General features: G+C 41.4%; 1 protein-coding gene across 5 annotated transcripts in view; it reads left to right on the top strand.

The window, feature by feature from the left end:
- Positions 1 to 14,335, top strand: part of axin1 (axin 1) — a 38,665-nt gene extending 24,330 nt beyond the window's left edge. For 3 of the 5 annotated variants that reach the window (XM_027173867.2, XM_027173864.2, XM_027173863.2), the window contains 9 exons: positions 1,729 to 1,869; positions 3,133 to 3,229; positions 7,455 to 7,592; positions 8,681 to 9,153; positions 9,270 to 9,428; positions 10,003 to 10,251; positions 10,516 to 10,623; positions 11,282 to 11,431; positions 11,848 to 14,335. In XM_027173867.2, coding sequence (XP_027029668.1) covers positions 1,729 to 1,869; positions 3,133 to 3,229; positions 7,455 to 7,592; positions 8,681 to 9,153; positions 9,270 to 9,428; positions 10,003 to 10,251; positions 10,516 to 10,623; positions 11,282 to 11,431; positions 11,848 to 11,974 — 1,642 coding nt within the window. In that variant the 3' untranslated portion in view covers positions 11,975 to 14,335. The remainder of the gene's footprint in view (positions 1 to 1,728; positions 1,870 to 3,132; positions 3,230 to 7,454; positions 7,593 to 8,680; positions 9,154 to 9,269; positions 9,429 to 10,002; positions 10,252 to 10,515; positions 10,624 to 11,281; positions 11,432 to 11,847) is intronic. The other 2 variants (XM_047807985.1, XM_047807986.1) reach the window with 2 other exon arrangements.
- The last annotated feature ends 1,120 nt before the right edge of the window (positions 14,336 to 15,455 follow it).

Genomic DNA, 15,455 nt, shown 5'->3' with positions numbered 1-15,455 from the left:
CCTTCTTTATATTTCCTTAAAGATGATGATCTCAGGTGCTCAGACTCTGCAGACCAAAATTTGGTTGATTTCCTGTTCTGGTTTCACGTGGATGTAGTGAGCTACAGTAAACTGACCGGAAGTTGGATCCTATAGGAAGGGGATGTTATCATCTACGATGGTTGTGTTGTATAGCCTTCATGTTCCCTTTGTGTGTACAATGCATTTAAAATGTGCCCTTAATTCCTCTAAAATGTCTGATTCCCTCTGCTTGCTTTATTTCCTTTATTTCACACCAAGGATAGATAAAGTTTGGACCTGATATTTGATATCACAGAAATCTGCGATTTTAACAGGGGTGTGTAGACTTTTAATAATACATCGGTGCTAGTTGTTCCTGTGTAGTTGTGTGTAATGACTATTTAATCTCTCACTTTGTTTCTTCTCACTTGGTGTCATTAAAGTTGCCTGATTCTCAGCGTGTTCATGCAGATGCACAAAACAAAAGTTTCTCTTTTTTTTCTCTTGTTGTTTCTCTTGGAGATGTTGTTTAAGCTTGCTCAGGACTATGGCAATGTTGGTTAGCTTTTCCTTTCCCCAACACACCAAGGTCCAAGGTGCAGTCTGATTCCCAGTCAATGTAATTCCAAATGAAAGCACTTTCATTGTTTTGCCTCAAGCTCTCTTTTTTTTTTTTGCCTTCTTTTGACCATGACTGACTCGAGGGCCCAAGTCAGAATTTGCTCTAGGATGAGGTTGCACACTTTCTTGCCTTTTTTAAAAATTAATTTATGTATGTATGTATTATTTATTTATTTATTTATTTATATACACCACCCCCACCACCCCGCTACCCGTTGCACGCTTTCTTGAATTAACAAGGTCATTATTTCGCCACCTCCTTGCATGGAGAATTATTTCCATTACACTGCAACCACTACATCACACGCACAGGCGCTCAACAATGGCTAATTATTTCTAGTAACTAAATTTAACTAATTTAATAATCTTACACTCTTTCACGGCACAGCGGTCGAAATTCGGTGTGTTAACTAGCGTAAGGATTAGCCGCATTTAGCCGTAATAGACGACACGTGATGGAAGATAAATAGGATTGTTTTGCACTGTTGTTGTTTTAGCTCTGTACCTCTCGAGCTCTGGAACCCGTGCACCTTTAAAATAGAAAAACTCTGCATAGAGAAGCATTAATCGCGTCAGCTATTAACGTAGACTCGATGAATTAACGGTCATGTGTTTGGGTCGTCATTATCAATTATTCTCAATAAATAAACGTCTCTAGTGGTGGAATGTGTTGTATGATATATATATATATGTCTTTTCGACTCGGCCAAACATCTAAAATGATTTTAATTAAGTAACGTTCTTCCTGTTTGAAGTATATTATCAGGATATTTTCTGTTGACCACCAGGGAGCAGTAGGTCAGTTGGCCATGTAGACATCCCGGCTGATGCTGTTACCATCCACTCGCGTTATGTTTTTATGTCATTTGACGAATTCCTCAATTCCACTTTGATGCCAGCGTTTCTTCGATCGAATAAAGGATGTAGAAACGTTTTTTTTTCCCTTCTTCTGGAAGTGAGAAATTAATCATGAATATTTAGTAGGAATATATTCTACCCATGAATTGAATTTGCTTTGTGTGCATGACCATTAAACTGTTTTTTTTATTTTATTTTTTATTTTCCCCCAAAAAACTAATTTCCTGTCATTTCTGTTTTATTTTGCAGACACGGTCCGTGGAGGGAGCCGTTTAATCCGTACTACGTCAACACCGGCTACGCTTTGGCACCCGCCACCAGTGCCAATGACAGTGAGCAGCAGAGCATGTCCAGTGATGCAGACACCCTCTCCCTAACAGACAGCAGCGTGTAAGTTCACACACACGTACACACAGCATCATCCTCATCGTGCATGAGTGTAGACGTTGCCCGTTGCTCTTATCTCCGAATTGCAGTAAGTCAGCTCGTCCGGGTTTCCCTTCCTTTCAGAGCTCCATCACTGTTGCGAATTTCCTGTGTGGGGTTTTTGAAGCATGCGGTTGATCTTAGCGCAGCATCTCTGGCACTCTGGTCTGTGGGACTAGGACTTGACCAGGCTTCCTCTGAGGTGGCCCCCATCTGCTCATTAACCTCCCTAGCAAAAGCCTCGAAATGTCATTCCTTATGCTAATTACAGAGCTTACAGTTGAGCCACATCTGGGCTTCTGTAGTCTATAATTTGACTTTCTTCCTTCATTAAATGATATTTTTTTTCTCAACCTAAAGGGGCTGTCTGTCCTGTACATTGTATGGAGGTTTGTACAATTTTTAATTGTCATCCCGATCTCTCACAGGTATAATATATTTGCGTCAGCGGCAGATCTTTTTTTTTTTTTTTTTTAAAAACGCTATTTTTTTGTAACCCACTGCGTTCTCATGTATTCATAGGCCTTCACTGCAAAACATATGCTATCATTTAGTGCTCTTGACTTCTTCCACTAGGCAGGAAGTATGGTTCGGTTTATGGAGGCGAACAAGGAACGAGGAAACGCAGCCAGAGAAATGGATAGACTGGGGGAATGTGAAAAGTTCAGTGATGGCACCGGGGAGCCATGTTAAAAGAAACATGAAAGGCAGTGATGCAGAAGAGAAACGTGTGTCTGAAGTGGGTTAGATTAGAGTCTGTAGAGGTGTGGTGGCACAGCGGGACACCGTGTACCCAAGGGGGATAAAAGCCTCCCCAGGGCCGTGGCACAGAGCGTCCCACATCCTTACAGCTCCAGGAAATGGCAGGCTGCTGCGTTCACGATTCAGACCGGCGTGCGCTCGCTGTCTGCGACACAACAGGGGGAACGAATCATCCTGACTGGGCTTTGTGCATGCCTGCTGAATTTGAATTTTTTCCAAGTATGATGTGTATAAAATGTTTAAGAATCTCTTTGCTTACACAGTTTGTGTCTGAAGGTTTTTTTTTTTTATTAAGTTGCTTTATATAATGTATGTATGTTTATTTATTTATGTATTCATGACATACCAATTGCAGATGTGAAGTATTCTATATTAAATCTTCTGTATTTCTGTATCAGGATAGTGGCACGGTACTTCTGAATAATTTATATATTAATTCCATGTCCCATGTTTGTCTCCCATTAGAGATGGAGTCCCTCCCTATAGATACCGTAAACAGTCTCGACGTGAGATGCACGAAAGTGCCAAAGCTAACGGGCGAGTGCCACTACCTCATATTCCTGTAAGTACCCTTTTAAACAAGGCCTCGATGACTCCCCACACATTGCAGCCATTTTACTTTTTTCCTCTTCTCCCTCTCCGTCTCTCTCATGCACAAACACCTCTTTTCTTTCTCTGCCGATCATCTGTGGTATTTTTTTTTCTCCACATCTCTTTCTTGACATTCTCTTTTCTGTTTCTCGCTGCCTGCCCTGAAATGCAGGTGCATTCTTAAGATGCACAGCAGTGTCTAGGGAGGCTTTGATCATATGCTAGTGAATAGCTGATGGGGAGAGTGTGTGTGTGTGTGTGTGTGTGTGTGTGTGAGCACTGTCTGTAGAATACTTTCAGCTGTGTTTGCCCATGATAGCTGGGCTTCCCTCCTGCACTGACTGCTCCCTAATTGGAGCCACTGAGATGGAGCTACCCCTCCGTTTCCTCCTGTCAGGAGCTTTCACCCACCGTATAAAGAACAAGGGGACGTTTGCAGTACATCTCAAGTTTTAACCAAATGAGTTGAAGGAATATATTCTTGAAAATTAGCTCCAGTGCTGCATGTTTTCCTGTTAGGTTGAAACATTACAGTATTTTCCGCACTATAAGGCGCACCTAAAAGCCTTAAATTTTCTCAAAAATCGGCCGTGCGCCTAATAATCCGGTGCGCAATCCGGTGCGCCTTATGTGTGCACTGAGTTCCAAAAATCTGTAAAAATGTTGTGTGACTTTGGTAAGCGCTCCACTTGATTGACTGTCCGACCATTTCCCGCTGACACAGGGACGTAATAAATACACTACGTACAATGGCAGCGATAAACCAATCAGAGAACATTATGTAATACGTACAGTATGTACGCTTATCTCCGCCACGCCTCCGGTAGGTACAGTATCTACTACCGGTATGTTGCAGAACAGCATTTGTTTCTTCCTAACCATTATGCGCTCCACACTCCAGTCCAGTAGGTGGCAGTAAATGCACCTTAAGTTGGTTTGCCATCCGCCAATAAAAATCAGATGCTTACGAGGCACAATACAAACTACAGACTATCAGTTACACGGTTGTAAATGGGAATAGAGCAGCGAAAGAATTCAACATCAATGTATGAAAAAAGCAAGAAAATGTACTGCACCGAGTTAAGAAGACACAGTAGATGAGGACTTTGATGGATTTGTGGGAGAAGATTGATTAAAAAATAATGTGTGTTGTTAAATAGTAGAATAAAGTTCAACTAAACTCACTGTTTTGCTTCTGTTACTTTTTTTTGTAGACCGTATGTTTTAGCATGCGCCTTATAATACGGTGCGCCTTATAATACGGTGCGCCTTATAATACGGTGCGCCTTATGTATGGGTTAAGTACAGAAATAGACCATCAAAAAAGTGTTTGTGTGTGTGTATATATGTACTGTTGTTTTTTTTTTTTTTGTTTGTTTTTTTTTTGTTTGTTTGTTTGTTTGTTATAGGAAGTGCTTTTTTGATGTAATCAAACATTCCCAGAATAATGGCATCAGAAGTTGATTTCTTTAATTGAACGCGAAGCCTGTGGACACCTAACAATCTCCGATTTATATCCAGGATTTGGTCAAACCTTCCGTGGGAGTGGGTTTGAGTGGCATTTAAAAAAATAATGATAATAGAAAAGGCACGGTGATACTCGTATCCATGACGTATGTCAAACTTTGCAGTGAGCGATCCTTTATGGTTATGCATTAAAAGATACTCACCAATATTACTATTGCAACCAAGGAACTTTGTGTGCCGGATCAAATCCCCCGATAGAGACAGGAGCTCACACAATAAAGCTGCTAGTCAGACTTGAACCTTTTACCTGCGACGTGAAGAGAGAAGCCCAAACGTTGGTCTATATCCAAAAGAATATGTTTGCTTTCAAAACATTGGTGGAAAATGATCAGATTTATGGCTACATATTTGACCTCTTTTACACATTTACACTACTTTCTTTTAGTCCTTTTTAATGTACTTTAGGTAACCGACATAGCAGGTGAGATACGAGTGTTCAGTTTCAGTAAACTCGCCTGCTTTCAACAATGGACATCGTCACAAAGCAGCCGTATAGAAACGGATCGATTCAGATGAGCAGATTTATCATGCTTTGTCTCAAAGGCAAATGAGATTCCAGGAATAAAAGATTGCACTTTTATCTTTTTCTTGAGTGGTCTGAGGTTGTGAAGCTCCGTCAGTAACCACATCTTGTCAAGCCACGGCAGATACTGCTGCATCACTGGGCATGTAGCCATATGGTCCATGAATGAGACTGAACCATCTAAAGTGATTCAAGTCTTGGAACAAAGAGAGCAAAAAATGGAGAGTCCAAATCAAATTCGACCCTCTGTAAGGTTTTGTTGGATGCTGGCCAGCAACTGCCTGAGTCTTTATCCCTCTAGTATGGATTAATGTCCTTTCTGGACTGATATTGTTTAGATTTCTGCAGAAAGAAATCAAGACGCTTCATCCGAGTAGGAAAAGGTACCTTGTTAGACCTCTTTGTCTTATTATATCGTTCTTGGAACGTAAATACACACACACACACACACACACACACACACACCAGATTAGTTTTTCCAGGACAGAGATGTTTGAGTTAACTCCCATGTTAAGTGTAGATAGTGATGGGTCAAAGAGAGACCAGTGAATTTTATTCCTTCCCACCTCTGGGTTTGTGCTAGCTCAAGCGGTTAAGGCTCCGGATTCAAGAACTCTGGGCTCAAAGGATTAGGGTTCAAGCCTCAGCACTGCCAACCTGCCACTGTTGGGCCCTTGATGAACCCTCTCTGCTCTGCTGTATTATGACTGGAGGTTGGGGTCAGAGTACAGGGTCAAAGTTGGGATATGTGAGGAGAGAATTTTTACTGTGCTGTAATGTAGATGTGACAATAAGTCTTCTATACTTATCTCCTGATGTCACTGTGATACTAAACCAATGTCAGGAGATTAGGCCTGCGCGGTATTTAGCCATATTTTTCACTCTCATTTCCACTGTTTTTATGCCTGTGCAAACACACATATGGTCAGACGTTTGTGGACAGCTGACCATCTGACATTAATGTGGTCCTTCTCTGTTGCCACAAAGTTACAAGTACACACTATATTATAGAGGATGACTTCACTGGAACTCAGAGACTCGACCCCTGTTCCATCATGACAACGGACCTGTACACAAAGCACAGAGCTCCATGAAGACATGGTGTGTGATGGTTGGAGTAGAAGATCTCGAGTGTCCTGCACTGAGCCCTGACTCTGACTCAACCCCACTGAACACCGACTGAACCCCAGACCTCCTCACTCTTACACCATCAGTGTCTGATCTCACTAATGCTCTTGTAGCTGAATGAACACAAATCCACTCAAACTCACTCCAACATCTAGTGGAAAGACTCAATAAACAGAAGAGTGGAGCTGATTATAATGTTCAACAAGGACAGATGGGTCTGATGTTTAGGTGTCCACAAATGTTTAGCTATATTGTGTAGTACATAACTAATCCCTCTCTTCTTTCTCCCTGGAATCTCAACCTCTAACCACGATTATCAAAGTAAGGAATTGTAGGTCGCTGTTATAACATGCAAATTTTTTTTGCATGCGCTTGCAGTTTTTTAAAAATTTTCTGTGCTCTTTTTTTTTTTTTTTTTAAAGGTGGGGTCTCCATTGTTTGAGAAATGCTTCAGAAAACGGCCTTTGGGACGCCAAACAAAAACAAAACAAACGTGTAGCCAATGAGCAGAAAGGGGCGTGTCATGTCAATATGCGGCGGTTAGAGTGTTCAGTGCGCATGTGTGACATTAGCAGAAAGCGGTTTTAACATTGACATGGAGGATAAAAACAAAGAACGCGAAGAAAGGCTTACGATAAGGCAAGAAGTAGGACGTGTTAATATAGGATCAGCTTTCCAGCGCTGGAGAGAACTGAACGTCTTCCGCGTGAAACGGAGCTAAACCTTTCACGGTACAAAAACACATTTGTATTACCACAGTATTACTCATTTATTGATAAAAATATACCCTCGGTCAGCTGCCCCAACAGGTTCCGCCATAATACTTGTCTGGGTTGTGTATGCATGTGTGAGCGGAGCTATCAAAACAGGAGTGGGACCCATTTGGGTTGGGGCGATTTCAAATGTCAACATTGGATTTCAAACAACGGAGACCCCACCTTTAATCATCTTTTTAATATAAATGCAGTATTAGAACAGTGAATTTCATCTCTGATTGATCATGTTTTTTTTTTTGCAGCGCACAAACCGGATGCCAAAGGATATCCACGTGGAGCCTGAGAAGTTTGCGGCAGAGCTGATTTGCCGGCTGGAGGCAGTCCTGAGGGAGCGCGAGGCCCAAGAGAAACTAGAAGAGCGCCTCAAGAGGGTGCGGCTGGTGAGTCTGCTTTCACGACGGGAGGAGGGAATCTCAATTTCCTTTCTGTGAGCCTAATATTTGATGTGTAAACCCATATTCTTTGTCTGAAAACTATACTCAAGGAACTTGGCAGGCAGCAGGGATGCATCATGCGTAGGCTTATCAGACATTCCTATTCATTTCTGATGTCTCTTTGTCTTCCGTGTCAGGTGAAACACCTGTGCTGGCTGGCGTTTGCTAGTCTGGCTCTGAGTAATGACTTTGTTTGAAGTGAACTGTGGCGTGAAAAAATCCGACGCTCTGCACAAATCGGCATCTTTTCCCCCCAAACAAAGCCGAGTGTTAAGTCTCAAGACAGATAATTTGCGTAGGTTGGCCGCCCGTAAGATACGCGGCTGTCACGGACCAGTAGCTCTCGGTTATTAAGAGCTTGAAGTAGGAATCTCATTGTCTTTTAATTGATATTCTTACCACTCGCCACCTTCCTCTGAGATTTGCACCGTTCTGCACTTTGAAGAAAGAAGAGTCTTGAGCTCATTTCAAGGTTTTTCCCATCAGTGGAATGCAACAAGTGAACCTGGATTATTTGTGTTTTTAGGAATTATTAACGTGTTGCACAGACCTTCAACGTTAACTGTAAAATTCTGGGGTTTGCTTTTTATCGGTGCTTCTAAATGACTAGCATGTTGCTCTTTGCATTCTTTTGCGTCATTCATGTGTTTAAAATCAAACTGCCATGAATATCCTCTCGTGTAAGCCTTCCCCTGTGTGAGGCCTTACTCAGGGGTTTAAACTGCCTCTGTTCAGCAGATCAGAGATCGGAATGCATTAATAATAAGGCTGAGTCAGGTCACTTTATCCATCACTTAATGGAGAAATTAATGGATTTGTTTTAATAGAAATTAGGTTGTGCCTCTGATTCCAAATGATTCGGCATGTTATCGGGCCACCGTGCAGTATAACTATAGACAATTATGGGTGTGATGTTGAGCTACACTTATTGCCTCGCATTTAACTCGAATGTTAGGATTGGTGAAGATCTTTAAATCTGTTTCCCTAAAATGAGCCTGGAGGTCATCAGCAACGTCTGTTACTTGTCCTTGCAGGAAGAAGAAGGAGACGACGCAGACGTGTCCACGGCACCATCTCTGGCTAGCCACAGGCTGCCCCCTGCTGTGCATGTACAGCACTACACAGCACGCTATTCAGACACGGCCTACAGTGGGTTGGGGCTGCGTGATGCACACGAGGAGAATCCCGAGAGCATCCTAGACGAACACGTACAGCGCGTCATGAAGACGCCCGGCTGCCAGTCACCCAAGTCTCGGTCACCCGATGGCCTTCCTGCGACCAAGATGCCTGGACATATTGCCCTGCAGTCCAGTGGCCAAGGAAAACACCAAGCGAGGCTGGGACCCAAGGGTGAGCCTGGACAGACTTACCACCACAAACACACACATCACACGCACCACGCTGAGGGAGAAGGCATGAGGCCATGGAACATGGAGCAGCACCATTATGGCTCCAAGACCAGGAATTACTCTGATGGCACCAACTCTTTGGAACCCGTTGGATATAGGTGAGCTCCCTCTCTTTTAAAAAAAAAAAAAAAAAAAAAGAGCTGGTACAAGGCTTTATACATGATGAAACTGTTAGCATGGTAGAAACAAACCTATACGTTTAACTTTAATTTAGCAGTAAAGGTGCCACACTGTCGAAGCGGCCGTACAAGAAAGGTGAGGACACACGGAACTTTGAGATGAGAGAAACGGCTCCAGACGAGCTGGACAGAAACCAGAAAATCCTGCAGTGGATGATGGAGGGAGAGAAGAGCCACAAGAAGAGCCCCTATGGGTGAGTATGTCACGTCTTGTACAGTGTTTACATTCCACCAATTCCTTACCTCGTCAGTACAGTGACACTGAGGGCAACAGTCCAGGGTTTTTTTTTCCCCCAAATCTTAAACTTCTACCTCAAGCTGAAGAGGTATTGCTGCGGTGTCCAAATAAGTAAACACTGTGGCTACTTAATGTCGAGACTAATTAATCCTAAATATATGGGATGTTCTGGAGGTGTTCAGTATTTGAAAGTGTTTGGCATCAGTAATTGTAATACTGATACAGCTTGTAGGACAAATGCCAAAGATTAAGGTGATGTCCCACAAGGGTTTTTAGTAAAACCTGATTTACTCATGGTGTAATTTAAATCCTCGACAAGACCTACATAAGACATCACAGTAACCCGTGAGTGTAGATGTGAAAACTTGTACTTTTACCTGGTTTGCTTCAATAATGGATGATGTGAACCAGGAAAAAAGCGAGAAGAAAGTACTTCAATAAAGTAAACTTCAGTAAAGCTACCTTCAAAGAGTACCTTCAGAGATTTCTGGCATTAAGAAGCTTTTCTGATTCTCTGATCTGTTCCTTAGGAGCCTCTCCAGCTCTAAGAAGGCGCAAGGTCACGAGTCGGGAAGGCCGAGCTCGGTAGAGAGGCCGGGGGCTGTGCACCCATGGGTGAGTGCGCAGCTACGCAACAACGTGCTGCCCTCACATCCCTTCATCCAGGATCCCACCATGCCCCCGAACCCTGCACCCAACCCTCTCACACAGCTGGAAGAGGCACGCAGACGACTTGAGGAGGAAAGGAAAAAGTCTGGAACCCTGCAGACCAAGCAGAGGTGAGCTACTTTCTCTTCAAAGAAATTCCTTGTTTATCTTTTTCTTCCTCGGGGTGTAGATATTGTACGTTGTTCACCAGGCTTGCTAACGGTTTGTTTTGTGAACTGTATTTTAAGTAAAGAGAAGTTTTGGATGAGTCTGGATTATGTGTTAGTGTGAAGTGCTTTGTGCACCGTGACTAGGTCTCCTTTTATCGTTCCCTCGCTTGTATATAGTCGAGGCTGAATGTGGGTGGTGTGTCTAATGGCGAAGTTGTTTCTCAGGTATGTGATGGAGGTGATCCAGAGGGGACGCACTGTGGTCCGGCCCGCCGGTTTTCCCACACTCAACTTGGTGCCCGCAGTGTCCGACACGGAGCTCTCCCAGGCCCAGTATGTCCCACTGGCCCAGTTTCCCATCATGCATTTCTTAGTGCATTATCACTCCCATCATTCACTCTGAGAGAGTCGGCATTATTCTGCATTCACTGCCTCAAGCATATTGACTCTCTTCCATACCTGGGCTGCATATGTCCTATTAAATCATTCCAGCTTGTCGAAAGTTCATGACCCCACCCTTTACCTTCTCATATAGTGTTATAGCTGTGTGGTGTAGTGAGCAAGTAGCCACTGTAGTCTTATTTGTTTGTTCTAACCTGCTGTTGAAAGCATTAACCTCGGCACTCAGTTAGGATTAGTTTTTTATTTATTTATTTATTTATTTATTTATTTATTTATTTATTTATTTATTTATTTATTTATTGTAGTTGCTGTGCTTTTTTTATTTTTTATTTTTTATTAAAGTCTTTAAGAAACAAGGGATGTCTGATCTAGGATTGAGGTCACATTGAACGTGAATGCGTTGAGTCTTGACTGCTGAACATAGAACAGACTCTGGTCTTTTGGATGCTTGTTGTTTTTTTTTCTTCTTCTTTTTTTTCATCTCTCAAAAAGCTTTGCTATGCAGTCTTCACTGATCTCATCCTTTTCTGATCCTGTAAATGCTTTAATCAGACTGTTTGTACTCACCCCTGGTTTATTTCTTCTACAGACACAAAGGCATGAAAAAGCAGCAGTGTGAGAACATTACTGTGGCGTATTACTTCTGTGGCGAGCCCATCCCCTACAGGACCTCAGTCAAAGGAAGGATCGTCACGCTGGGACAGTTCAAGGAGCTGCTTACCAAGAAAGGGAGTTATAGGTAAAACTACACTCAAGTATTTTTTTTTTTTTTTTTTTTTTTGATTTAAAGAAATGAAAATCGGGCAAAATGTAACTGTCAGGCAGCTCTTCCTCTTTACAACTTGCCCTCGAGTCAGAAATAACTGGACAAGAGAAAACGTGTTTTTTGTTTTTTTTAAAACCGGGATTTCACTGTGTGAGGGGGCAATAAATCTGAAAATGCTGAAAAGGCACGTTCAAGAAGCACTTACGAGGGTGATGGTCAGAGGTCCGCTGACCTGTGCATACAGTGTTGCTTACAACATGAAGGAATTATTGCAATGGTTGTAATTAATGAGGCTACACACATCAGTGTCTATGGTGCAAGAGCCAAGTGTATAAGATGCTCGAGTTATCGGTCTGGATAAATGAGTTCCTGTTTACATCTTTTCACAGATATTATTTCAAGAAAGTGAGCGATGAGTTTGACTGTGGTGTGGTGTTCGAGGAGATCCGCGAGGACGACGCTATCCTGCCCATCTTCGAGGAGAAGATCATCGGTAAAGTGGAGAAGATCGACTGAAGATCCGGGAGGAGGAGGCACGGAGGATATCGTGGCCTTTTAGGAGGAGCTACTTAGCAGCCATTAGGGAAAGGAGCTAACAGGAGGTGCTGGTAGATGGTACAGAGTATGTGTGGGGGGTGGGAGAGGGATTAGGGTTGAGGGACAAGTGGAAGAAAGTGAGTAGGGGTGAGTGGGAGCCCTGTGGGATGTTACGCTATTGACTCAAAGGATTCTGTCACTGCATTAGAACCTTCTGGGGTTCCCCACAGGTGCCCTGTGCTACATGGTATGCAGCCTTCGGACTTCCGGACAAGGCAGAACTCTCTCACCCTTTGGGTGTATTTGAAATGTAATGTAGCAGTGTAAAGTTTGGCTAGAAAAAAATACTTGCTAAGAAATATGTTTACTAAAGCTGCATATTTTTGATATGACATATCAGAAGGAAGGTATCCTTTCTAATGTAACATCTCTTGTAATTTTATATGTACTGGTACCACGTGTACAGTCTGTTTAAAACAACAAAAAAGAAAAAAAAAAGGTTTTATAACTATTTAAATATTTAAAAGGAATAAACCTATTGGTATGATCTTAACGTTTCGGCAGATCCAGTTGGAGACAGTTCACAATGCCCTTTTTCATGCAGGTGGCTGGATGAAAACCAGGAACCATAGTCCATGCTCTATTAAGTGCTTATAACTTTTAAACCCGACCATAAACCTTCTCCACTCCGAGTTGCACCAGGTCACGCTGCACTTTCTCTCCAGTAATCGGGGGGGGAGAGGACGGTAGCTTACTTAAAAGATCATGCCTTTACGTTGAGGGGTCAGCAGGGAGGACGCCGTGTCAGACCCAGGCTTTTTATGCGAGTAATTCATTGTTGTTGTTGTTGTTGTTGTTTTTTTTATTATTATTATTTACCTACAGCTGCTTCCTATACAAAAAAAATTCAAATGCACCAAAACACTCCCATCATCCTCTATAGTGTGGACTAGTGTGGGGACCGGCCTGAAGAAAAACGTCTGTCAGCATTAGATGTATTAAGAGAGTATAATTTACCTTATGGAAAATAGCACATCTGCAATTTGTAAAAGAATTATTTTTATACAAACTATATATCCATAATCAAAACAGGAGGATTTTACTGTCCAAGCGCCTGCTATTTTTCATATTCCGAGTGTGGCGGATCTCCGGGGGGGGCATCAGTAAGTGAATGTGTGTGGCTGTGTGGAGCGCCGCTGTGTACCACATACCACTAGCCTATACAACGATCATGTTTACACTTACCTTAATGTATTACAAAATGATAAGTAACGGTCTGTAGCCTTTTAGCTCCACATGGCTGAATTTGGTGCCTGTCAGGAATTTTTTCATTATTATTGTTAGCATAAAATTCTAGATCACATTACACCAAAGAACAGTATACTGTAGGAATTACAAAATGTGGTGTTCATTTCCATCCGGGTTTTTTTTTATTTTTTTTAGTTTTCCTTTCTTAATTTCGTTTACATTTCTATCCATTTGACCTAAATTTCACCGATTTAACCCAAAAACTTCATATCACAAGATGGAGCTCTTGCACAGTAGGTGTATTTTTATGGGATGACGTGCGGGATGACTGTTGTTTTAGCGTTTGCCGCTGAGAAGAGGCAGACGCTGAATGGTGCTGTAAGTCTCTATGCGTAATATCCTGGTGTCCCGTAACGAGGATCTCGTCTTCCTGTTTAAACGTTGAACATTTTACCATCCCTGTCTCTATTGTTCTTTTTTTTTTTTTTTTGGCCTTACTCCTGCCCATCAAAACTCTATTATTCCTTAATTAGCTTGAACTAAATGGGTACTTTGCTACTTTGGAACCTTTTTTTTTCTTTTGAAGTTTTTTTTTATTTTTTTTATCTGACTCATTGTAATTACAGTGTAATTGTCGTCATGCTTGGGCTTTTTCAGTGGGCATGTAAAAAGGTTCATAATTACTGTGAAAAGCCTGAAAGTGAGCGTCTCTCACTTAAGACGGATTAACTATGTATATAGTACATTACAGAGTGCCTTGATGAGCATGCTCACGCTCTGCAGTGCAGTCTCATCCCTTATGCTCTTTCTGATGCATACCGGTGAATAGAATCATCGCTTTTTATTTCTAGCATTATTTTATTTGATTTTATTTTTTGCTCTGTACATGAACCTGTATTCATGTGAAGTGTTGTCACACATTGAATAAGCCTTTTCTATGTAAATATGTATATTTTCTGTGTTTTCAGCCAGCAACCTGATTTGGATATTTAGTGCCCTGGTTCTGCTTAAGTGTGCTGAGTTGTACAGTTATCATTTTATGGTACTTCGGACAATAAAGACATGTAATAAAACATAATATTAATTTCTTCACTGTGCCTCATACTCATTAAATGCCTGTCTATTGAGAGCTATTGAACATGATGTGTATTGCAGGCTAACATGGGTTGCTTGTGCATGTTCGCTATCGTGCCCATGTTGGATATCTATATCTAGACAGATAGATAGACCATAGATGGATGGATGGATAGATAGATAGATAGATAGATAGATAGATAGATAGATAGATAGATAGATAAACCATAGATAGATAGATAAAGAATTGATAGATAAACCATAGATAGAGAGATAGATAAACCATAGATAAGTAGACAGATACACCATAGATAGATAGATAGATAGATAAACCATAGATAGATATACCATATATAGAGAGATAGATAGATAGACCATAGATAGAGAGATAGATAAACCATAGATAGATAGATAAACCATAGATAAATAGATAGATAGACCATTGATAGATGGATGGATAGATAGATAGATAGATAGATAGATAGATAGATAGATAGATAGATAGATAGATAGATAGATAGATAGATAAACATTCGGTCAGAATTTAAGGTTGTGTCTAAAATTGGTGATGATACTGACACCACTGATAGTCTGACAAACTCTATATGCTGTAGTGATATGTATGGTCCAATATTTGTGATTATGATTTGAGAAACAGTTACATTTGTGCACATTATTCCCAGAAAGAGAGACAAACTGCAAGGTTTGTGTAATGTCTTCACAGCTCAGAGATGGCTTCATGCATCCTCGAGGCTCATATGCCAGTTAAATAAGCTAAATGTGATGCATGCTGTCTAGAATGTAGTTTAGAGAACAAAAGGTCACACCGGTCATATTTGATGTGTACTGTTTTTATTATATGTCCTGGTAACGTTTTGTTCTCTTGTCAAACACTCGTGTTTAACACACACAGCACAAAAACATGTTGCTTACTGCAGATTCGCCGGGTTATGAACTCTCGTCAGTGTTTGAAATACAATAATACAGACACTTTGTTAGATAGTTCTGTAAACAAACCTTACACCTGGGTTAATGTACAAACACCTCAATAACACTTGTGCTAGAAATCCACGTAATTAGAGAACAAATAAATAATTAAACATTACACAAAAAAGCCAAATCTCATAATGATGAACAT

Source organism: Tachysurus fulvidraco, chromosome 24, assembly GCF_022655615.1.
Source record: "Tachysurus fulvidraco isolate hzauxx_2018 chromosome 24, HZAU_PFXX_2.0, whole genome shotgun sequence".
Classification (NCBI taxonomy): domain Eukaryota; kingdom Metazoa; phylum Chordata; class Actinopteri; order Siluriformes; family Bagridae; genus Tachysurus; species Tachysurus fulvidraco.
Note: the sequence above shows the minus strand (reverse complement) of the source record. Positions and strands in the feature narration are given on the sequence as shown.